This window comes from Calypte anna, chromosome 1 (genome assembly GCF_003957555.1).
Source record: "Calypte anna isolate BGI_N300 chromosome 1, bCalAnn1_v1.p, whole genome shotgun sequence".
Lineage (NCBI taxonomy): Eukaryota > Metazoa > Chordata > Aves > Apodiformes > Trochilidae > Calypte > Calypte anna.
In genome coordinates, this window is record NC_044244.1 from 83,878,912 (window position 1) to 83,903,039 (window position 24,128).

The window sequence follows — 24,128 nt, forward strand, 5'->3', positions numbered from 1 at the left end:
AATGACAGGCATACCACTCCAGATGCAAGTAGCTCAAAACAGATCACAAGCCAAGACCACCAGGAGTCAAGAAGAGCGCATGCTATCAAGACTGCACCGTTGTTAAGCAGCAATGCAGCACTAAATCCTCTTGATACTGCTTGTGCTGCATGGCACTGGGGAAAGTCTTTGAAGTTGGGGTTATTACAGTTTTATATAGTAAGCATGGATAAAAATTGCTCTATTTATGGCCTTCTCATTTTTCAGGCTGGTTGAACATGTTTACTTAGGCTAAGCACTGTAGCTCTTATCTGCCTTTCGTAACAGGAGTTTCAATTTAATTAGAAACCAAAAGGTAAATCAACAAACAGCACAGTTCCTGTTGGCTCTGGGTCCAAGTTCTACTCACTACCTCTACAATACATTGATTTGGTCTTTACATAAGAAAATCTGCATCTTACAAACATGTCTTTTAAATTTCACAGCTAAAATTTCTCTATTATAACTGATCAGTAGACAAAATACTCTGTTTTCATATAAGTAAATGAAAAAAGAAAAAAGAAGTTAGATGCTTGGAAAAGAAAGGCTAGGAAAGATATTATTTCTACATTTTAACTGTATGTCCTCTTCACATCACCTGCAGCATCAGCCTGTGAAAGGAAGCATATTTTCTTTTGGGGGCAGTTTGGTGTTTCCACCATAGAAGCTGGAGTGCTCCAGTTAGCACCCTGCTCTGAACTGACTTTGGGCTGCACCTTTCTCTCTGTCTCTCTGTCCTTTGACTTTATTGGGAGCTTAGAATAAGGGTCCCTTGGCAGATGCATTAAGAGTTCCAAGCTTAGGCTATAAGTTAACATAAGCCCTTCATCTCCTCTGTCCATCTTTTATTAATGTTATTTAGTGAAACAACGTTGAAAGTAATGTCAAAGGGAGGAGAGAAGAGTTTCTGGATGCTGAAGTGAGGAGTAAGAAAGAGGAGAGTGCCTTGATGGGAGTATGTGGTGGCTTGGGCACCACCTGTGTGTGAAGTGCAAGGAGCTCTTTCCACTTTGTGACTCTGGGTAAAATAGTAAGGCCCATTGTACTTGGTTCTTGTCTGAAGAATGGGAAGAGTTATATTACCTCATTCCATTCTCTCCTGTGTGAGAAAAAAGCCTGAGGAATTTAACAGGTAATTTAAAAACTAATGTATTTCTTTATTCTGTTCTCCAAACAAAAATATTTGTTTTACCATCCCTGGTTTCAGTAAGACAAGAACGTTATGTTGAATTTTAAATGATCTGGTTTAAGAAGTATGGTTAGATTTACCTCATGCTTTTATTTTTCCTGAAAATGAATCTTGTGTATTTTGAAAACTTTCAAGCTGCTCCAAATAAGGTCACTGGTATGATCAAACGTGATGGCTGAACACTTAGGGATAGCATCCCTGGATACAGAGGCATCGTATATGAGGCTTTCTGAATGTCCCCATGGAAGTGTTTCAGCAGTCCTGAAAATGTCTCAGTATCTTAGAACTCAATTCTGTCTCTATGAAGCAGAAAATAAGTGTTCTCCAGCGTTGTTAAATGTCCCAAAGGAGCAGTCACAGCAGACAGAAGACAGAAGACAGAAGTCCATCACCAGTGTTCCAGAAAAGGCAGAGACAGTCATTCAAAGTTATCTAGGAAAGGTAATTAATACTTTTATGCTTCTATGAGCACCTGTTTTTTGTTTGGATTTTTTTTTTAATTAATGTATGATACCTGCCTTTGTCAATTCTTTCAATTCCATTGAAGAAAGAGTATTTTATAAACTTACATGTCATTTAGGAAGGACCATATTTGATCATAAAAAAAAGCCAAGCACTCTGAGGACGGTACCTCAAATGAGTAATAATATTTATTAATCTTTGATATTTTTCCCCACAAATAAAAATATATTCCAAAGCATGTTACAATTAATTTTGAAAACAGCTCTTTAATGAAAATATATTGTCTCCACATTATACCAAAAAGCAAGCAAAAACCTAAGAAGAATCTGAAATATTGATTGGAAAAGCGTGGACTTTTTACTAACTAAATAATCATCCTGTATCTATTTCAGATGTTAAATAAAATGCTGCTATACCCAACACTGAGTACATCTCCCCTAGCATAAAACATTTTCATCATAAACTCCTTCAGAAAATTATACATTTTATGGGTTTTTTACTTTTTTTTTTTTTTCAGAGAATCCTCATATAAAAAATGGAACAAAGCAAAATTATCTTTTTTTGAGGTTATATATGCTTAATTGTAATAGGAACTACAGTTCAACTCTTATCTCCATGTGGAATATATTGATCTTAATAATGCAGTGAACTTTAGTATACTTTCTGATACATGGGCTTTGAGGATTGTGCAGTTTCTTCTTGTTAACACATTGGAAACACTGCTTTGATAAAGAAGTGGATTGCAGAAGGACTGAATCATCAGTACAAAGGTATGAAACATGATCAGCATAGCGTGTAATGGATAAACAAGTCCTGTTTTCTGGATTATTTTGCTACATTTTTGAAGAGACTTTTTTTTTAAAATGTCCAAACAATTTCTACATATTTTCTAATACTTATCAAAGAAGCCACCTGAACCACTGCTTTCCTTGAAATATTTAGCATTACAAATAGGTATTATATTCAGATTTTCTTGCCTTCATTTCAGTGTGAATAACATTCACACTGCTTATTACTGCTTATTACTAGTTGGACTTGTTTTTTGGACTTGTTTTGACACTCGCCTAAGCACAAACAAACGTCTAAGAAAGGACAAATACCACAAGAATCAAACTGCTATGACTTTTCTTGCCCCAGCAGAAATAGCTATTTGGAAGTCTCTGGAAGATACTTTGGAAAAGGTGACTTTTAAGAGACGTCTCTAAGTCCTGGAAATAACCAGACACAGTTGTGCTTTAGCTGGCTCTGCAGAGTTAATTGCTGTTTCATGTACTAGCATGCGTAGCTTCACTTGTAAACGACAAAAGACAGCAGGAATCTCAAATATCCTGCAGTAACAGAAGTCCGGTTCCATCAGCTCTGAGAGGCACCCCTAGCAACCCATTTTTTTGCATCTTTAATGGAGGAAACGCATTAAATCAGCTTCAGATTTTTTTCTCTTGGGGGGACAAGCTCAGAACGCACGGTGGGAGGACAGGGGGATATCGGTGAAGCCCTGGAAGGATTGTCTTCACAGGTCAGAGACTATTCGAGGACGAGGAAGTACTCTGTGTGAAAGCGGCGGCGCCTCCCAAGATCGGTGGAATTTGGTGGCCGATTTTTCATGACAGCACCGTCAGACCGTCGGCACATGGGGGTCAAAGCTCGCATTTCGCAACAAATTCACAGCGCTCTACCAGCACCATCGGGTACTGTCGTGACGTCCATTTCTCCCACCTCTTGGCTGTAGTTGGACGTGTCCCGGGAGTCCCGGGAGAAAGGGCATTACTCTTACCTCAGGGCTACGCGTCAGCCAGATGTCGGCTTTCTGCGTACTGGGTCAACAGCCTGAAAGGTGTTACCCCAAAATACGACTATTTGGTACATAACAGCGAAACACCACCCCACCCCCCTTTATTGAGGGGGGGAGTAAAGCGAAAAGCACCACGCACGGCGGTGGTCGGTGGATCCGAGTTTGAATGGGGGAGGGCGGGCAATGGGTGAGGTGAATCCGGGCCACAGCCCAACGGACACCCCACCAACGGCCGCGGCCCGCGCTGCCACGCCCCCGACAGCACAAGGGCGCGGAGAGGCGGGCGGGACCCTGCGTGAGGAGGAGGAGGCGGCGGCAGTGGCGACACCCACCCACCCACCGTCCGTCCGTCCGTCCGTCCGTCCGTCCGTCCGTCCCTCCCTCCCTCCCTCCCTTCCTCCCTTCCTCCCTTCGTGTCTCCCTCCGTCCTTCCCTCCCTCCCTCCGTCCCTATCCCTCCCTCCCACCGCCTCGCTGACGCGGCGCCCGCAAGCTCAGAGGGAGGTGTGTGGGTGGGCGGGCGGGTCCCTGGGTCGAGCACGCGCGCTGCGGCGCCGGCCGCGCTGGCGGCCGGAGTGCGCATGCGGGCAGCTCGCGCAGGCCCCGGCCGTTGCGGGCGTCTCTCCTGCCCCTTCCCTCCATTGCCACGTACAGGCGGCGGCGGCGGTGGTGGCAGCCGTGCCTGGGCTCCCACGGGGCGGGGGCCTCCACCGGCGGGAAGGCGGAGAAGCCAGGGTAAGAGAGCGGGGCTGCTCGCCTTCCCCTCCCTTCTTCGCCCTGTCCCCGGGGGGAGCCGGTGTCGCGTGTGTGAAGGCGGCGGGAGGGGTGGTTGCGGGCTGGGGGTGAGCTCCCCCTCCCCTCTCCTCCCCTGGTTCTAGGGGCGACGCAGCCCCTGGCGGAGAGGCTGGGGAGACCCTTTGTGTGTCCCCCGGCCGCGGGTGAGAGGCTGAAAGCATCCCCCGGCCTTTTCGGCCTGGGGAATCGAGGATGAGCGCCAGCACAGGCCTATCCCCCCTCCCTTCTCAAGGAGGAGAGGGGGGCTGGTCCCTTTCTCACCAAGCTTCTTTCCCCTTGGGAACCAGAGGAATTACAGACTTCTCATTTCCCAGCACGGAGCGGCTGTGGTTTCTGCTCCCCATTGGGTCAGGCCTGTCCTTCACGGAGCTGGAGTAAAATGAAGAGAGCTTTCCTCCTTTTTACACACTTCTCCCTCTCCCCTTGCTCCCCAGATGTCTTAGGAAAACTTATGGCTCCATCGAATGGGGTTTGGGAGGCAGGGCTGCTTGGCCCTGTTTTTGTATGCTTCACCCTGTTGTTTCCTGTCTCTGTTTTGACAGAGGGAAAAGTGAAGCAGGAATGCCAGTTCTTCCCTTGTTTAGGCAAGGCTGTTTTCCTCTGCTGCAGTGCAAAAAGGGTAGTGAAATCCAACGTGGTTATGACATCATGCTTTTAGGAGGGATCCTGAGGTGACTGACTTAGACTGGACAGTCAGTGTCCACATGAACCATTTAGATTGGTACATCATGTGAATTGAAAGAGAGCCAAGAGGGGAGGAAAAAAAACCCTGTACCTCCAAAATGCACGTGGTATACCAGGATGATAAGAAAGATGTGAGTGTGACTTACAAAAATAATCTTAAACAGCAAGACATCAATGTTTGGTGCTTTCCCCTCAAGAAAGTAGGCACAGTGATTGGTTCTGCTAAAAAGCTTATTAGTGTGCATTCTGGATGTCTTCTCTGAAAAATTTTCCCAAGGGAGTAATCCATTCAGCTATGCCACAGTGAGGAAAGAAAAGCTGTAATGCTGTATAATTAAATAATTAGAACATTTAGCATAGTTTTCTGTAACAGTTGGAAGTGGTCGCAGTGTTTATAATGTCTCTTAAAACCTGCTAAACCTCGAGCAGAATGAAGAGCAGTTGGACAAAAAAAAATTTAAGAGTGGTCCTGCTGCCTTTTCATAATGATCGATAGACCCACAGCAGATATCTATGAGTAACATTGGTAAATAAGACATTGTAATTCTGTAAGTACATTACAGCAGTTAATTTCCTTGCACAAAGATAGAAAGGATATGTTGCATCTATTAAAAGGCCACAGGAGCTCAGATGTGTCCTCTAAAATGTGTATCTGTAGGAATTACAGATGGTGTTCAATTCTTCCTGTTGTAATTTTCTAAGTAGCTTGCATTGTAATGCTAAAGAAGCAAAGCCGGTGCCTAGCTCTTATGTTTGAACAGCATGAGATGATAGCCGGATTAATTCTGTAAGTTAAACCACCCTTAAACATGGGATACAAGTAAAGCATTTGTCCACTGTAGTAAATTTTACCAGGAGCTGTAGCATGATGGGAGTGAAAGTGTACCATCTCCATGCATTACTCATTTCATAAAATGTGAGTGAGGAATCTGAAAACTAGTCTCTTCCTGTTGACCTGCTTTGCATGTCACAACAGTCTTACCCTCTCCCTGTCAGGAGTGAGTGCAGCCCTTTTTAAAGGTGAGGGGTACAGCTATGAGCCTATGAGAATCAGGGAGAAGCTTTGTCTGATTTCTGGGATTTGCTTGCTCTCAGCTTCTGTCCTGTATGTCTCCTGCCTGTCCATTCCAGTTTACTTCCAGTTGTGTTGAAAGAGGAGAGCTGGGAAGCCCAATATCCCATGGGTGAGAGCAACCTATTTTTTCTCTCTGGTTAGCAGCCTGTTGTCTAAAGTCAGATAATGTATGTTTGAGATGTGTGTGTGAGAGAGACAAGAAGTGCACCTGTTGGGTGGGAGGATGGAGCACAGTCACTTCTCTGGTAGATTGGTCTGCATACCGGATCAATGTCGGGTAGCTCTGGACATTAAGCACTTGTGTAATAAACAGGTGGACTGCATAAAATTCAGGCAGCTCATCACATAGGCTTTCCAGCAGAAAAAGTACAATCCTAAACTGAATTGAGGGCAGATCATATTTTTAGGTGGTTGTGTATTTTGATTGTGTTTCCTTCTTACCCAGTTTGTTGGCTCTTCCTGTAGGAAAGAGGCATTACTACTCCGTTCCTCTAGGTAGTCTGTCCTAATGCTGTGCAGTGTGCCCTTGAAGACACAGTAGTTAATGCCAGAGGCTTCAGCCTTAAGCTAAGAAATCAACTTCTAGGCTTTTATACTGCTAAATCAATCAAAGTTTATTTTCTTAGTCTTAACTTGGGATTTTAAGGTAGGAACCGTACGAGTATTTTGAGACTGCTGGGGAAGATCACTGTCCTGAAAACGAGTCCATTATTATTGTTAGGAATCCCTACATGCAGTTAGAAAATCAGAAAAAATAAGCTGCTTCTGTTGTGAAATAAAAGCCCTTGTTCAAGATCTGTTCTAGTTGAACTTCAAACTCTAGAATGCTCAAAAGTGTAAATCTGATTGTTACATTATGAATAAAATATTAACTTTTTTTAGTTGTTTGAAAGTTTGTAATGAAAGATTGATGTGAACTGTATAAGTTTCACTGTAAATGTTTATTATTTTTTTTCCTGATGCAGCTTTCTGTTTTCTGCCACTGATAGTGCATGGCGGCTTATCCTAATTCTGTCCTGAAGTGAGGTGGGAAATCTGTCCAGTAATACAGCATCAGTAAGACATACAAGGTAATGATAAATATATCTTTTTGGAAAGGACGTGAAAGAAAATATATAGATGAACACTATGTTTAAAATTAAATAAACCAAAAACAACACCAAAAAACAACACACAACTTCTACAAGAACCTGGGATTTTTCAGCAAGCACAGTGTTAATTAGACTGAGCTGATGTGTGTGCAGGAAAAACTTCTATGTTGCAAAATATGAATAATGTGTTGGTGAGCATTAACAATACTATAAATATCACTGTTTCATCATGGTGTCTCAGCAGCAACCTGGCTGTGTTAACTGCAGGTCCCTTTTCTCTGCAGTTGAACTGTATCCACATACCTCTTGTTAAGCCTGATTAGGAGATGAGTTTTATTCAGTAGCTGCTTGTTTCTCTGCCATTGGGGTGAGCAAAGGGATTTGCATGAAATGTTTGCTTTATATTAAGCTAATTAATAAAAAAAAGCACCCAAAAGTTGAATTGCAATCTGAAGATAGCTTCATACTACATCATTTTAAAGCAATGTGTTATAAAATCCCTAGAGATAAAGGAGAAATACCTGTGTATCTTTACCAAGAATTGGTTTTGCAGAGAGAATGAACAGCGTGCTTTCCTGCATGTGGCTTTAGAAATGTCAACCTTGATGTGTAGGGCTTCCTAGTTTTATGATCTCCATGGTTTGTACTTCAGATATTAAAATAACTGCTGCTTTAATTGTTCCTCATTCCAGATCTATTGTTTTGGCCCTGTCCAATATAATGAAGAAAGAAGGGGACGTTTGACTATTTTTTTTTTCAATTCCTTTGCTCAGTAACTTCTCTGTAGTTTCTGTTTTTCTTTTAAACATAGGATGTTGGTGTTTTTTTAATGAGATGCCTCATAGAAAGGGGTAATTTTTACAATGTCATATAGAAACTGTTAGAGATACAACATATATATATATATTGCATGCTGCTTGGACACAGGATGGCTTTGTTCCACTTTTTTGTATATTGCAGCAGTTATCCACTTCTCAGTGCACTGAGAGTAATTGACTGTTCTGAGCTTGTATACAGCATAAAAATTTTGTGGCTCTGAGCCTAATGAGTAGCTAATGTGCTCTGTTGAGCAACTCCTAAAAATCTAAAGTCTTGGTTAAAACATCTCGGTCAGAATTTCAGAAAAGGAAAAAATTTTTATCTTGTTTTCGGTTGAAGAACTCTACATGCATTTTCATCATTCATATAATAAAACCAATGTTCAACTCTTCATTATTTGTTCATTTGTTTATGAAATAATGTGTGATTGAGCTTGATCCCGATAATAAAGTCACTGTACCACTTCCAGTCTTTGAAATAAGATATTTTGTTCAGGAAGTCTTTTCTTGAATGGAGGAAAAAACTAAGTGCTTTTTGCTGGTTTTCATAATTATGAAGGTTATAAAAATAATCTACTAGGATCATAGCATAACCAGTATAACATAAGGCTTGAAAGCTTCTGCTACAATTTAATTTTCCACGACAGTTGAATACATGTATCTTAAAAGCAAATCCTAGGGAATATTGGTTCCTTTATAGCTTGTTCTCTGTGACAGCTTACAGATGAAACCTGAAAAAAAAATAGTTTGAGATTTCTAAATGTCACACATATTGAAAGCTGTGTGACTTTTAAAAATTCTTAACTTTTAAATTCTGAAAACTAGGCTTGGTGATAACTGTTGACTTGAATTATCTGGTCTTTGCCCATAAGCTCAGGTGATGCATTGTGTACTTTATTTTTTTTTTGGAAATTAATACATCATAGACTGTGTTTGAGAGAGGTTCTCTGAAGAGCTTCTGAACAGTAGTGCTTTCCAAATATGGAAAGCTTCAGAACTGTCATCAGATGTGTTTCAATAAATGTGTGGTTTTCTAAAGTGTTTTTAATATTCTGTTCTCAACAGGTCTGCAGGTGATAAGGAATCCATCATGAATGGGCAGTTGGACTTAAGTGGGAAGCTCATCATCAAAGCTCAGCTGGGGGATGATATTAGGAGGATTCCTATTCATAATGAAGATATCACCTATGATGAGTTGGTGCTAATGATGCAAAGGGTTTTTAGAGGAAAACTTCTGAGCAATGATGAAGTCACAATAAAATATAAAGATGAGGGTAAGGTTTAATTACTACTGTTGCTCTGGTACAATGTATCTATGGACAGAAACTCTGAAATTCACCTCTTCAAAATTGTCTAAATTCATTGACAACTACGAGTGATTTCTTGTGAAATCCTTTGTATCAGACAATAGATGGTTGTGTTGTCTTAACATATTTTCTCCAGTTTTTCTGAAATATCAGATAAATGACTGTTCAGTTTTTGCTGTTGCAGGAAGCTGGTACTATTGCAGGTTTCTCTTCTGTCCACTCATTTAAACTTTTTTGTGTTTCAGTGATAAAGTAAGTCTGAAGGTGAGGAGTTGAATAAGCATGTATGACTTAAGGCAGGCTCTTACAAAACTGTAAAAACTTGCCTTTGTAGCAGTAGTTCTTGATTATGTTTTCCTTCATCAGTAAAGATGAGAAGAATTTTTTAATTTAACCTGATTTATTTTTTTAAAAGTAATCTTTCCCCTATGTTAGTGTCTGAATTTGCTGGACATAAGTTCTTTCAAAGTCAATCTTAGCCACTAGTGCTAAACAAATGCAAGATTAAGAAGGGCTTCCACAGAATGACAAGAACCTTGATTGTGTTGTGTAGAAATAGACTTGTGGTTTGGAGCGTTTTTCCTCTTGAGATGTCATTGTGGGGCATAGATAAGTTACTTATTTTAGGACAGAAGGGTGTTATTCATAAAATCAAACTGAGAATTAAATGTTAAAATTCAAAGTCTCTTAGTCAGATCTAGGACCATGTGATAAATTTTTAAAATACATCTAGGCAATAAAATTTCACTTTGAAACACCATGAGACAGTTTTTCCAGGTTGATGGAGATTGTGACAGACACTGCTCATCAAAATTGATAAGCAATGATGGGCTAATATTTTGAGTCTTGATCTCTAGTGGGTGAGAGTTAATTGGATTTTTGGTGACTTTTTCTTATCACAAAATCATTTTACTTTTTTTGGAATGAGAAAAGTGAAAGGAGACAGATGAATGCTTTTTCATTAGGTTAAAGCTTCTAGTCTCTTTTTTTGCATTCCTACCAGTTCTCTAAGTATAGTTCAAGTTATGCTTTTATCACATCTTTTTTTTTGAAGAAGGTAACAGTGTGTGATGGTATTGTATGTAAAGTATGGTTTTATTCTATGGTTGTCTTACACAGCCTAGAGATCTCCTAAATTATATTCCTAAATTATATTTAGCTTACATGGTGCTTTTCTAAAATGACTAGGGAAAAGAAATTTCAGTTTCATTACTGCCTTGTGGAGTTAAATTTTATTTTACATCCAAACTGGGTGTTTTTTCAAACTTCTGAAGTAAGGAATTGCTTTACTAGGTATGAAGTAGTTTTCATGTCCTGCTTAAGGTTCTTGGATGTGTAATAAAATACAGCATGTGCAAAAAAAAGCCAACCCGGCAAACAAACCAGTGAGGGTTGTCATCAGTTATTTTAGGTGAATCAGACTAGAATTGTATCTTAAGCACACGTTAGTGAGTTACTTATATTAAAGCTTGTGTGGAGCCAATAATAGAAACTTTACTTTTTTTTTAAATTAATTTTTTAAAAATAAGACTTGAATTTAAAAAGGGTGCCTGGGGCATGTGAGGAAGCTGGGCTTGTTCACGTTGCTGAAGAGGTTGAGGGCAGAGGTAGTTGCAGGCTGCAGCCAACTGAGGGGGCATTGCAAACACCGTTGAATCTGAATTGATTTCAGTAGCACCAGATGGCAGCAATCAGCAGCTGCAGTTTGAGAAGCTGAGCATGAGTTGTGGCCAGGAGGGCAGTGTGTCACTGGAGCAGGTTGCCTGGTGGGGTTTCAGAGCCTGAGTTGTTGGAGTTTTTCCAGTTTCTTCTCAGCAAATCCATGACTGATACTGACTGATCAGTCAGTGTTTTTTGATGTTAAAGTACAAACAGGACATAGAATACATAAAAGACCTTGGAGACATCAATATTTCTTTCAAGAAAACTTGAAAATAGTTTTACATGTCAGAAGTTTATTTGTATTTGCAAGATTTCTTGTCTTGTTAGAAAGCAATTTATTTGAAACCCAACCACTTTCTTAGGTGCTATTAAGGGTTCTATACTAAAAAAACCTTCCATTGCAGAGGGCTTACTTGTAGTCAGGTATTACAAAATTAGACCATGTAGTTCTTCAAATTTTGAGCTTTTCTCAACTTGCTGTTGTGTTTATTACTATTTGTACTGCAGTATTGACTTATTTTAAAATTTTAACCTTAACTTCTATAGAATTATGCACCTTCTATGCATAATTTCCCTGCACACTGATTCTGGCACTAAAATAAAAAACTTTTTTTCTTAGTAACTTCAGAATCAAATAGGAAAGTTGTTTTTGAGTAATCAGGTATCAGTTCTGCCCTAGTGTGAATTTCAGTAGTTTATAGGGTTTGCTTTAAATGTAAATTTTTCCTTTTCTTTTCAGATGGAGATCTTATAACAATTTTTGATAGCTCAGATCTTTTCTTTGCAATTCAGTGCAGTAGGATACTTAAGCTGACATTGTTTGGTAAGTATAGAACATCTTGTCTTTTACTTTGTTTTAATAATGTTTATAAAAATTCAGATGGCTTCACTGGGAGGTACTTTGAGTACTTTCAAAAGAATGAGATCTAAGAATGAAATCTAAATTTTAAACATTGGATTAATACATGATACATATTTTCTTTGTTGGTATTTCATGTGACATCTGAACTTATGGAACCCGAAATAGTTTCTTTTTGTAAGACTGCTTAAAGTATTTGGCATGCATACAATGTAGTAAATGTGGTTTTTTTCTTAATGTTATTTTCCATATTCCACTCTAGCATTTCTGATGTTTTATTCACAGCTACATGAGAAATTTAAAATAATTATCTTTCAGTTTTACTAGTGCACTGCTAATAACTATCTGTAAGTGCATGAAGTTGAACAGATTTTAACATTTATTCTTTGTCCTTTTGTATAATAGTGTTCTTTATTTTCACATTGATATTTTGAAATTGCAACTTAGTTCTAAGGAATGGCAAGCAGCCCTTAGCCTGAGCACTGACCTTATTCGTGACTTGCAGCAGTGCTGTGTAAGCTACCGTATTTCTAAAGGCACTTTCTGAAGGGACAGGTTTCCACAAGCAGGTATGATCTCTGAATTGTTCAGGGTATATCCACAGCAGTGAGCAACCACTGCAGAAATGTGGTGCACATTTTATTGTGCACTTCTGTTATTATGGGCTATGCTGAACTGAGATTACATTAAAGGAACAGTAAACTCTAAAGAGAGCTCAGTCTGTGTTGGCTGAACTGTGTCACTTTAAACTCCACAGAGGATGAGGATGCTACAAGAAAATAAAAATTAAGGATATATATATTTTTAAAATTTTAAACTGGATGTCCAAATGTTACTACAGTCCTAAATTTATTTAATTGTTGTTTTGCAGTTAATGGACAGCCAAGACCCCTAGAGTCTAATCAGGTGAAATACCTCCGTCGAGAGCTGATAGAACTTCGCAATAAAGTCAATCATTTACTGGACTGTTTAGAACCACCAGCTGAACCTGGACTGTCTACTAATCTGCCTGAAAGTGGTATGCAGTGTAACAATTGTTTGGTTGGATTTGCAGAGCTGTGTGCTGTTTAACAAAGTGAAAAATGGAGGCTTGAATACTGGTTGTGATCTTAACTGTTGTGTGATGGTTCAGAATTTAATTTTTAATGTTTCTGTTACTTCAGAGGCAGAATTTCTATTCAAATTATCTCAACTAAAGCACTAAGTTATCTTAGAAATAAAACTTCAAAGTCTGAGGTTTTTGCTGTGCTGTATGAAAATGCTGTAACTAACACTTGTAAGTCACAACAATGATTTGAGAGGGCTTTAAAAGCTATGTTAATAGCTTGTTGCTGAAGAGTTCTTGCTCCCAGCAGAGCACTCCTGCTTACTTTGGGCTAGCTCTGGTGCTGATCTTGTCATGTTGCTGAACAGGTTTGATTCACTAAAAGACTAAAAAGCAACTTCAGCAAGAATTATATTCACTTTTTTTGCCAGGTTAGGAAATTGAATCCACACATTTTGAGCTTAGACCAGCATCAGAGCTGTCTCAGGGTAAGCAGCACAAGGGTGCAGATACGGGTGGGGAAGGTTTATTGGTGGAGTGTAGAATGGGAATAATCTTATTCTACGAGTCTTGAGGCTTTGGTCTTCTAGTTTAGGGTTGTACTGCAAAAACTATACCTCTGTGTGCTTACCTATAGATTTCAGGAAAGCTGGACACAAAATAGAGTCGTGGACTGCAGTGTTCAAAGTGAAAAAGCAAACTGAGAATTCCAACCCTTCTTTTAGGAAGCACTGTTCTTGTACTTAACACTTCAAAGTTTTACTAATTTTGTAATTAAAAAATCCCAGTCCTTGTTCCTACAATATTACTGATTTCAGTGCAGTAAGATATATTCTGGTTATAAATCATTAGGAAGAAGTCTAAGGTGATGACCTTAAGAGTGTAAAAAAAACCAACATAGGTAATCTAACCATATCTGCATGTGTTTGGTTTTAAGAGAAAATGAAGCATTCTGCTAGGGATGGTTGTCTGAATGATACACAGGTGTTACTTGTATAATGGCAAAGAGATGACCGTCACTTGTCATCTTAGGAAGAATTTGGGAAGAAGGGGAATAGATCAAATGAAACTGCAGGTGATAAAACACTATAGTAAACTAGAACCTCCCCTGTGAGTTTTCATAATTTTAAATTTTCTTCAGGCAAGTCATACTAGAGTAACTGGTTGAAGCAGCAGTCTCATACCTTTGAATTTAAGGCAAGGTGATACATGATCCTGATACTCCATAGTTTTGGTGTTATCTTTAAGGAACTGTGTTCTGAAACCTCCCAGTTTGAGGTACATCACTGGTTCATCACTGTTAGCCTAATATAAGCATTTCAACAGTTAAAACATTTAAAAAAACCCCCACAGCTATGCAATTCTAAAGTTGCTCTAGTGAAACGGGTATGTATGATGGTGTTTCAGTTCTCAAGGATTTGTGACTGGGCACTTTGTTTTGTAGATGCTGTAGATGGAAGGGAAGAAAAGCCTGCTGCTGACTCTAATGTTAAGCCATCTACTCAAGTTACAGCAGAAAGCATGTTTGCATTTGATCCACTAAAGAACCAGGATGAAATCAGCAAGAATGTCATGTCAGCATTTGGCTTGACAGATGATCAGGTGTCAGGTAAGAATACATCTGATGCAAAGGAAAGCTACCAATGGTAATAATTGATTACTTAAATCACAATTTGTAATAAAGCATTTGTATATTGGATGTATTAAGCTGTGTTCTGTATTCTCTTTTTTTTTTCCAAAGTTCTAAAACTTGAGATATTAATCTGTTGTAACTGTTTGCTAGCTTTTGTATACAAAATGTTGAATTGTTGGTGTTGTTTTTAGCATGGTGTTTTAGATTGGGTTATATTTTTGGGTTAGATTTAGATTGGCTTAAATTTTTAAAATTTGATTTACTTCAAGAGATTTTGTAGAATAACTTAATTGGAAACTGCCAGGGTTTTATTTTGAAGTTCAGCTTCTCTTCTTGGCTTGTGCTTCTGTTGTTTGGGTCAGTCAGAATGTTTGGTGCGACCCTGCCCGTTCTCAGTTTAATTTCAGAAGTAAATAGTGTCAGCTTTCTTACTGTAACAGAAAGGAATAATCTACTTGTCTGAATTATGAGCTGCCCTACCTAGCCTTGAATGCTAAACATGTGAAAACTAACTATACTAAACTGAAAGGGATAAATTAAGAAAAGATAACTCAAGCTAGAAAAGCAAGATAGAATGTAGTTGCGAGTGTAGAGCAGAATATAGAGAAGTTAGTTTGCATGCAATCTGCACAGGTCTGGCAGGGTTTAATGTAGCACTGAAGCCTGGAAATAAAACTGCTGTAAGCTCTCAGAATTTGCTGTTTACTTTCAACTTTAGAGCAAGTAAATTCTATTTGAGGTAGAAGTACAGATGGGCAAGCTAATACCACCTGAAACTTGTTTCTGCAACACATCTGCCTTGGCAAAAGAGTGGAGTGGTAAGGATAGATCTACCTAGTTGTAACCCACAGAGGAGTTGTCATCAGGCTGGGGTACTGCTCCATGGATCAGGCCTATGGAGTGATCACCTGTACCTTCACGGTACATCTTGGTTGTCATTATTTCACAAACCAGATAAAGGTTTGATGGTACTTGAAAACATGGTGGGCTGTCTCTGCACAATGAAGTGATAGAGTATGAAGAACAGCTAGTGTACAGTTTGAGATAATTTTTGAAGGAGTGTTTTCTGTCTTCTGATACAAAGCCTCAATGTCAGTTAATGCTTTGATCATAGCATCAGTGATATGTCAGTGTTTGTTTCTCCTTAATTCTTATATCAGAAGAACTGGCTTGACATGCTTTGAATTTACAAAGGATCATTTAATCAGGATAGAGGAAACCCTATTTCTAAAGCTATAAGCCTACAGTGATGTATAGAAAGGCAAAACTAGAAGTAGGCAGATTTTATTAATTTTCCCCCTACTAAGATTAACATTAAAACACAAAGGCTTGTGTGTATATTCATATTGTATAAATGTAACTTTCTTAAAATAGAAAGTGAATTTGCAGCTATTCTAATACTTGTGTTTAAGCGTGTCATGGAAAGTATGTCTCATAGGTAGCATCCATATAGCAAAGAGCTGGAGAGATCCAGGTTTAAGCTCCCTTGTTTCTTCAAGTGTTTTGCATTTAATAGTAGTATATTATACGTGTTCGCATGTGTATTTCAAAACTTCTCAGTGTCAGAGAAAATCTAAATTCTCTGGTTCCTTGCTTGCGAGTTGAAATATTTTCAGAATTACCAAAGCAGACACTTGCTCTTAGACTGAGGCCTGACATATTCTCTCCAGGAATGGAAGTTTAATGGACTCCATGGAAGTTTTCTGTTCACATGTTGTGTGACTGGTGGTAAAAACACTTCGTTGGCTACACCCACTACACTAAAACACTAGTGCATCTGAACAGTTTCATGCAGCCTTTCATCTTTGCTCCATATGAGTAAGAATGGGAATGTTGGTGGATATCTGTCCAAATGTGCAAAGTCTTCAGTGTACCTGTACTTGAAGTCATGGAAAAAGCATGGTATTGTGCAGGCTTTTATTCCCCAAAAGGGTCACATTCTTTAGAAGGGTGAAATTTGAGTGACCTAGAGACAGCTGAAATAGTATTCCAGTATTCCCAAAAAAGTATTTTCAAAGGAGAGTTTAGATGTGCAAATATGTTTAGTTTTAATGTGGGACGTGACACTCAGATGTAAATCTATGGAAAGCTGGAAAAAATGTTGAAAACTTTGCAAGGTAATGGTCTTGTGCTTTTTGTTCGTGTTTTTAAAATTCAGACTCTCTGCCCATTTTACGTACTGTATTTTGGTCTTACTTCTCTAGGACCACCCAGTGCCCCTGCAGAAGAGCGATCAGGAACACCAGACAGCATTGCTTCCTCCTCTTCTGCAGCTCACCCCCCTGGTGTTCAGGCACAGCAGCCACCATACCCTGGAACACAGCCACAGACTGGTCAGGTGGAAGGTAAGCAGCATGTTTTTCTACGATTTAAGATGTGAATGGTGATGTCTGAATCTGAGTGATCTGCAGCTAAAATTTCCAATTAGCACACCCAAAATCGATAGCAAACTGCAAATTCATCTGAGGGACTTGGCAGGAAACCTTTTTTCCTCCTTTGCTGTTCCATATAGAAACAGCAGGTGGAGCAGCAGATGTATGTAAAAGGGTAAGTAATGGAATGTGAAGATTGCCGTGGAATGTTTTCTGCTTGATTTTGTTCTCGTCTCACTGTAATACAGATTTATATACACTACACTTTAAACCTTTCTGAGAACTATAGTTCATGTCATACCCTGTGTTGTGTCAAACTTTCATTTAGTTAACAGTTTGTTGGCTTGTCTACCATGAACTTAAAATATTTAATCATCTTTTCTATCTAACAAATCAGAGCCATTACTGCATTGCTTCTTTACTATGTATGGCTCTGTACTAGTCTGGTTAAACCTTGTAATTATAGATTGTATAATCTATATAGATTATAAGATTTCCTGTGTAACCCTTGAGAGTCTCAGCTGGCTCACCTTTCAAGCCTAAAGTCTCAACTCAAGTAGTCAGATTCCTTTGTTCTATGCCCTGTTACACGTTATTTGATATAAACCTGTTTAGAGGTTTGCCACGTTTTGTCATAATATTTTTCTTCTGATACTTTCTAAGAACTCCAAGCCTTCAGACCTGCATAATTTCAGATGAAACTCTCAATCAAATGACTGAATGGCAGCCGGTCACAAGTGGTGTTCCTCAGGGCTTAATATTGAGGCTAGCTCTCTTTAATATCTTTATCAATGATCTGGATGAGGGGATTCACCCTCAATAAGTTTGCAGGTGACACCAAATTAGGCAGGAGTGTTGATCTGCCTGAGGGTAGGAAGGCTCTGCAGAAGGATCTGGACAGGATGGATCAATGAGACAAAGCAAAGTGTATGAGATATAACGAGGGTTTTGCTTGGGTCGCAACAACCCCATGTAACCCTACAGGCTGAGGGAAGAATGGCTAGAGAGCTGCCCAGAGGAAAAGGATTTGGGGGTGTTGATTGACAGCCAGCTGAACACGAGCCAGCAGTGTGCCCAGGTGGCCAAGAAGGCCAATGGCATCCTGGGCTGTATCAGGCTTGTGGCCAGTGGGATTAGGCAAATGGTTGTCTCTCTGTAGTTAGCACTGGTGGGGCTGCACCTTGAATACTGTGTTCAGTTTTGGGCCCCTCACTACAAAAAGAACATTGAGGTGCTGGATTGTGTCCAGAGAAGGGTAATGAAGCTGGTGAAGAAGTCTTATAAGGAGCAGTTGAGGGAACTGGGGTTGTTTAGTCTGGCTGAGAGGGGGAGACCTTTTGCTTTCTAAACTACCTGAGAAGAGGTTGTAAAGAGGTGGGGATTGGTCTCTTCTCCCTAGTAACAAGCAATAGGACAAGAGGAAATGATCTCAAGCTGCACCAGAGGAGATTCAGATTGGATATTGAAGAACCGTCTTCACTGAAATGGGCTGTCCAGGGAGGTGTTTGAATCAACATCCCTGAAGGTGTTTAAAAGCTGTGTAGGTGTGGTGATTGGGAATACAGTTTAGCACCGGACTCAGTAAAGTTAGGTTAACAATTGGACTCCATGGTCTTAAAGGTCTTTTTCAAACAGAATGATTCTGTGATTCTGTCACCTGCTTTGGTGTTTCTTCCTCCATACAAAGTAAAATACAAAGTTGGTTCTTTGTTTGATTAGAAACAAGTTAAAGCCTTCTTCACTTTATGGAGCAAATAGGATGGTTCAGTTCTTGGGGAAAGATCAGAAGTCATTATTGCAGCTTGTCCATCAGAAATCCTAGAGGGAGCACTTATGCTGTCCATTGGTATGCCTACATTAAATAGCAGTCTCTTATTAAAGCCAGACAATCTGTGATTACCAGCGTCTGAATTTTTTTTCTAAACAAAGTTGCTTTTATCCAAGTTCCCAGACTTTCCTTTTGAAACGTGGAGTAGCTTTCTGTATCTCACTGCACCTCAGTCCAGTGGTAATTTTGGGGACCTGTGTTGTTCTGTCCTGCTCTCCTGTCTTGCTCTTCCACAGCTAAGATGAGAACCTGTTTAGGGCCATGGTCCAGCCAGAACTCTGAATATGTTTTGGTGGTTAGGCTTTTAACAAGATTGTCTCACGCAAATGGCACTGCTGGTACAGAGCATGTTCTTGGTAGAAAGTAGTTTTAAACTAGTTTTAAAATATCGGTTCACTTCTTAAAAAAACAAAACACCACCCATCTTCCCTCATCTTCCCAGTGTTTTGAGAGTGTAAGTACAATGGTAATGCCGATCATATGTCAATCATTCTTGGATATCAAGGTTTTTTTAAATTACATTCTTTGCCAATAAATGAAGTTATGATGGTTAGTAGTTACTTTTTGTGAAGACTAAGTCACCTCACCTCTCTGTGAAGACATAGGGAGGTCTTGCCTCCCTTACTAAAGTTTTAACCATTCACTAGGTTGAATTAAATCAGTACAACAAAGTACCTCAGAATGGTGCTGTCTCTTGTGGTGTGTCTGTGCTTTTGTACAGCTAAATCCAGCCACTGAACACACAGAGGAACCAATTATGTAGAGGTGTGGACTTTTCTGTAGTCTTTGCTAAAGCAGATGTAAAAGTTTATTCATGCAAGCACTTATAGGTAAAAGAATGTGTGTGACTATATACTTATTTGGTCTTTTTTTCTGAATCAAGCTAAAATGGCTATTTCAGTGCACAAGAACAATGGTAAATGCTGGCAGGTCTTTGAGTGCAATAAACACTAAGTAGAAAACCAGACAGTAGCTCATCTTGTGTTCAAAGTAAAATCCAGTGAAAGGGAAAACTGTGTGTTTAAGGACCCATAGGATTCCTGACTGCATTCATGGATGTAAATTAAGAATATTGAATGGCACTGGAACACCTCTCTGCTCCTCAGTAATGATTCTCCTTGGTGAAGATAGCAAGCCTTCTCATAAAGCTTTGAAAAAAATCCATACTTCTTCTTTCATATTCCTTTACCTGGGCTCTCCAGCAGGTGCCAGTGTGGTCTCTCTGTTAGCCTGCAGGTAATTCTCCCGGGTAGTTCAGGGTAATTCTCCCAGAACTTCCCTATAATAACTGAGTTTAAGGAACAAAAAGCATGCATTCTGAATTTTGAATTAGTAATTATCAAACTAACAGGTTTAAGTATCTTCAAGCCTTGTCTTTAGCACTCCCTCCATCCCATAATAATTGCTAACCAGATAGTATTTTGAACTATTGTACCAAATGAAGTGGCTTGAACAGTTTATTGAGAATATAAAATACTGTTGATTTCAGCCACAAGTAACACAGAAGAGATGAGTTCTTTTAAAGCAGTGTTCACAGGGTCCAGGGAGGACTTAGAGCAGAGCAGAACTGCTTTTCTTCTGGTACAGTTCAGAAGATAAGAACTTAGAGTATATTGATACAGTCTTCTGATCTTTGCAGAATGAAAAGCTTTAGTTTTGACAGATAATTGTTTTGGTTCTTTGACTGTGTCTGTTATTAAATTAAAAACAGCAGAAGCATAAAGCCTAAACAGGGCCCATAGGTTAAGTTTAAACAAATACTCTGACAGTGAATTTAGGAAAAATTAACACTGAATTGGAATACCCAAACTTAAGAATCTAAGGTTTGGTTTTGCTTTAGGTTGTATATCTCCAGGTCTCTTAAGAAAACTTGACTTAGCAAGTCAGATATTAAGAGATAGCTGACTTACCTGGAAAATGCAGTTATAATAAATAATGTACCACTCTGCTTACAGTACTTTGATGGAGAAATGGGTCTTGAAAACCTAATATAAACAGGCAGTCTGAGAGCATGTTTAACTTTTGAAGTACTTTATTTACAGTGTGAGTTCTGGAGCTGTTATCAAGACATGTAAAGATTCCTGCTTGTTACCCACCAGAGTAGCACTAATTAAGGTGCTTTATTCTGTTGAATTTAAACATTGTTTATTCTTCAGAACAGCACAGTTCAGGAATTCAAATCTGTAGATGGATTTGACTTGGTAATTAGGTAGAACATGCTCAAACTTCCCTGTGTTCAGGCTCATCAAAAAAAGTTTTTATGTGTTGTGAGAGGGTTTGTTTCAGTGATTTTCAACTGTTGGGCTGTTAATTCACTGTGTGCTTATAACATAGGTAGGGTGCTGGGCTTCAACTAAATAAGTTTTTAATCCATAGGTCAAATGTATCAGCAGTACCAACAGCCTGGTTATCCTGTTCAGCAGCCGCAGGCTCAGCCTCAGCAGCAGTACGGTGTGCAGTACCCAGGTAAGCAGCGCTCTCCCACGGCCCTGTAGCTGTAGAACCTCTCCTTCAGTACTCAGCCCCATGAGCGGTGGTTCCTGGACCTGTGGGGCAGGTCAGGGTGCTGAGCAGCCTCAGTGCCTGTGGTTCTCTTGGCACTCTGGTGTGATGGAAAGATTACTAGTAAGATGGAGTTACTTCTTGGGATTCTAGGACTAAACAGCGCTGTTTAGATTCCTTACATACAGGAGGTGCGTAAAGAGAGCCTTTGTTCCTTGCATCTAGAATGTTCTCCATGTACAAAATTTAGTGGTGAGAACACTGCTTATCATCATTTAGGAAATCCTTAGCTGTTACACATACTGTCATTTCAGAGTAGCTTTCAAGTCATAGTTGTTTTAGTGGATTTTGCTGATACCTCGAGTAAAGGTGCCAAGTAGACTTTTAGGAGAAAAGCGCCTTAGTGCACCAATGGTTTATGTGCAGTCAAATATGGAAAGCTGGCTCTTGTGTATACTCAAAGTAAGCTTGGCTTCAGAACTTGCAGTTATTTCTAAGCAGCTGGCATCTAATAATGCGTAGTATATGCTAACAATCATAATCCAGCTAAAGTACAGGGATGAACCTGGAACACCAGTTTACATAACAACCTGCAAGTTGCTTAATTCTTTTAGAAAATAGTACAAAACATTTATCATTTTTTGAGTTAAACAGTCTTCCTTAAACTAAACAAAAGACTCCCATACCATTAAGTGACTCTGAATAGAGCCTGTATGGCCCCTTTTTTTTTTTTGGGTGTGCAGTATATGCAGTTGGAATGCATCAGTTTTGATATAGATGAGCACACTTGCATAGCTTATGAAGAATTCCATGTTTGTCTTTGATATGAACCCTGGAAAACTTGGAACTGAAGGTTTGTGCCTCAGCCCTTGTTCCTGTGCACTGTGTGAGAGCTGACTGATTTGGTCTCTGAATGGTATCTTGTTCTCTGCAGATTTCTCATCCCCACATTTGTCATTAGAAGAGAGTGGCAGACATTCTAAAGTCTGATTTCAGAAGTAACAAAGCTGTTGGCAGTAGAAGGTCTGACTGACTTTCTTTAGGCTTAAAAACTGAGTTTGGGGGCAAACAGTCATATCCTACTGTCATCTAATCTGTTATTTTACTGGAGAATTTCCTGTGAAAGCTGTAGTGCAATGCGAGCTCCGTACTCTAATCAACATCATCTTCAAGGAAGAATGAAAACACCAGCAAAACTGATCTGGGGTTCCTCTGTTCCTTGTAACTTCATGATTCACCTCCTCTTTCATGAAGTCTAGTTTTTGAGGAGCTGTTGACAGCTGCCTTTGAAGATCTTCACTCATAGGATTTTTTTTTTTTGTCTGTTTTGCTGTTGTTCCCATGAGTGTTGTCTCCTTTCAAACCCATGTACCCCAAGCGCAGGATCTGTGCCCACTCTTGTAGATCTACTAGGCAACAATGTGGCTATTTACTCATGCTAGTAAGAATGGACCCCTCAGAGGTTTGTCTGATGAGTAAATTTTGACCCCAGTTTCAAGGTGAGTTTATTCCAGTGCATTCCTCAATCTTTGCTCTTTCTCTTTAGGGCTGTGCACTTTTAATAATCTGTGTGTCTGGTGTTTAATGCTGACAGGATCCCAGTCACTGGAGAGGTTTCATTGCAAGTAGCTGCAGGTGTGTTGCTTGATGGATAAAAGTAGCTATTTCTTCATAAAAGGACTTTGTGTCATTTTAAAGTCTTCAGTAAAGTCTTCTTTGTACAGAAAAATCAAATTCAGGGCATAATAAATGAAAGTTTTATGCTAAATATTCTGTTCTACACAACTTTTATCGTATTTAAAGAACTGGGAACATCTATGATTTAACCGAAGGTGTAACTTCCAGTAAACCCTGACAATATGTTCATGACATTTCGGTTTTGAGGGGTGTTTTTTTGAAAAAGGACTTTTTATGTTTCATGTGACACGGTGGTAAAATGCTACTTGTCATTCTTCAGTTTCTTGTCAGTCACGGGAAAGCGATGTTTCAGTATTTTCAGTGTGGCTGCGGTGCCGGGGCGGCACCAGAGAGCAGGGTGCTTGTGTGAGATAGGGCAGGAGTCGTGCCGGGCGTTCTCGGTTTGCCTTTTCTGTGCTCGCCGCCTTGTTCTGTGTGTGTCACTGTTCGAAAGCACCCCTGGTTCTTTGCTCTCTTTCTAACCCCACCTTGCTCTTTGCCTTTCCAGCAGGCTACAGCCAGCAGCAAACCCCCTCCCAGCAAGCTCAGCAGTTCCCGGCCTACAGTCAGCCGGCGGCCCCTGCTCCTGCCCCGGCCCCAGCCGCCGCCTACACCGGGCAGCCGCAGCCACAGCAGCTGCCGCCGGGGCAGCAGCCGCCGCAGTACCCGGGGGGCAGCTACCCCACACAGCCCTACACCACGCAGGCCACCCAGCTCGCACCCTACAGCGGCCCTCCCGCCTCTCAAGCAGCGCCCGGCACTTACCAGCCGCGGCCCGGCTTCACCCCTCCGCCCGGCAGGACCATGACACCCCCGCCCACCGGCAACCCCTATGCCCGCAACCGGCCTCCCTTCGGCCCCCAGGGATACACCCAGCCTGGACCCGGCTACCGGTAAGGAGGTGCTGCCCGACCCGGGTGGCCCACACGTACGATTCCATCCCAACAGACTCCAGGGTTTCTAACTGATATTCCAAAACTGTAATGAGGCAGAACTATAGCTGTTAATTCCATTCTGCTGGGGGGAGGGGAAAGACCAAATGAATCTTTCCCGCTTTAAATTGTATACGCTTCCTAGTTTAAATTGGGGTTGGGTTGTTTTTGGGAAACACTACGTAAACGTCTGTAAAGTGATTTGACATTCTGGATTGCCTTGTTTGAAGGATATGAAGATTCTAGTTGGAAGTTTAGCCCGCTTACCAGGCTTGTTTTTACTAATACCATGATGTACTAAATTAGATTCATTCTGGAGGTAAAACTAGACATGATGTATTATAAATTGTAATGCTCACACGGAAAACTAATAAAAACCCTGAATCTA

General features: G+C 40.2%; 1 protein-coding gene across 6 annotated transcripts; it reads left to right on the forward strand.

Moving 5' to 3' along the window:
• The first annotated feature begins 3,996 nt into the window (after positions 1-3,996).
• On the forward strand, positions 3,997-24,128 carry TFG (trafficking from ER to golgi regulator). 6 transcript variants are annotated; one of them, XM_030451955.1, is made up of 10 exons: positions 4,034-4,195; positions 6,035-6,123; positions 6,980-7,084; positions 8,989-9,197; positions 11,632-11,715; positions 12,623-12,769; positions 14,241-14,405; positions 16,634-16,774; positions 21,006-21,095; positions 23,317-24,128. In XM_030451955.1, the coding sequence occupies exons 4-10, from the start codon at positions 9,014-9,016 to the stop codon at positions 23,703-23,705; spliced, it is 1,200 nt and encodes a 399-aa protein (XP_030307815.1). In that variant the 5' UTR covers positions 4,034-4,195; positions 6,035-6,123; positions 6,980-7,084; positions 8,989-9,013; the 3' UTR covers positions 23,706-24,128. The 6 variants fall into 6 exon arrangements, with proteins under 6 accessions (XP_030307807.1, XP_030307845.1, XP_030307815.1 ...); XM_030451962.1 differs by having other exon boundaries at positions 6,071-6,123; XM_030451978.1 differs by having other exon boundaries at positions 6,071-6,123; positions 7,004-7,084.

Coding starts and splice junctions, on each gene's coding strand:
- TFG (XM_030451947.1), top strand. CDS start 9,014: ATGAATGGGCAGTTGGACTTAAGTGGGAAGCTCATCATCAAAGCTCAG. Junction 11,716..12,622: donor ACTTAAGCTGACATTGTTTG/GTAAGTATAGAA, acceptor GTTGTTTTGCAG/TTAATGGACAGCCAAGACCC. Junction 14,406..16,633: donor GACAGATGATCAGGTGTCAG/GTAAGAATACAT, acceptor TTACTTCTCTAG/GACCACCCAGTGCCCCTGCA.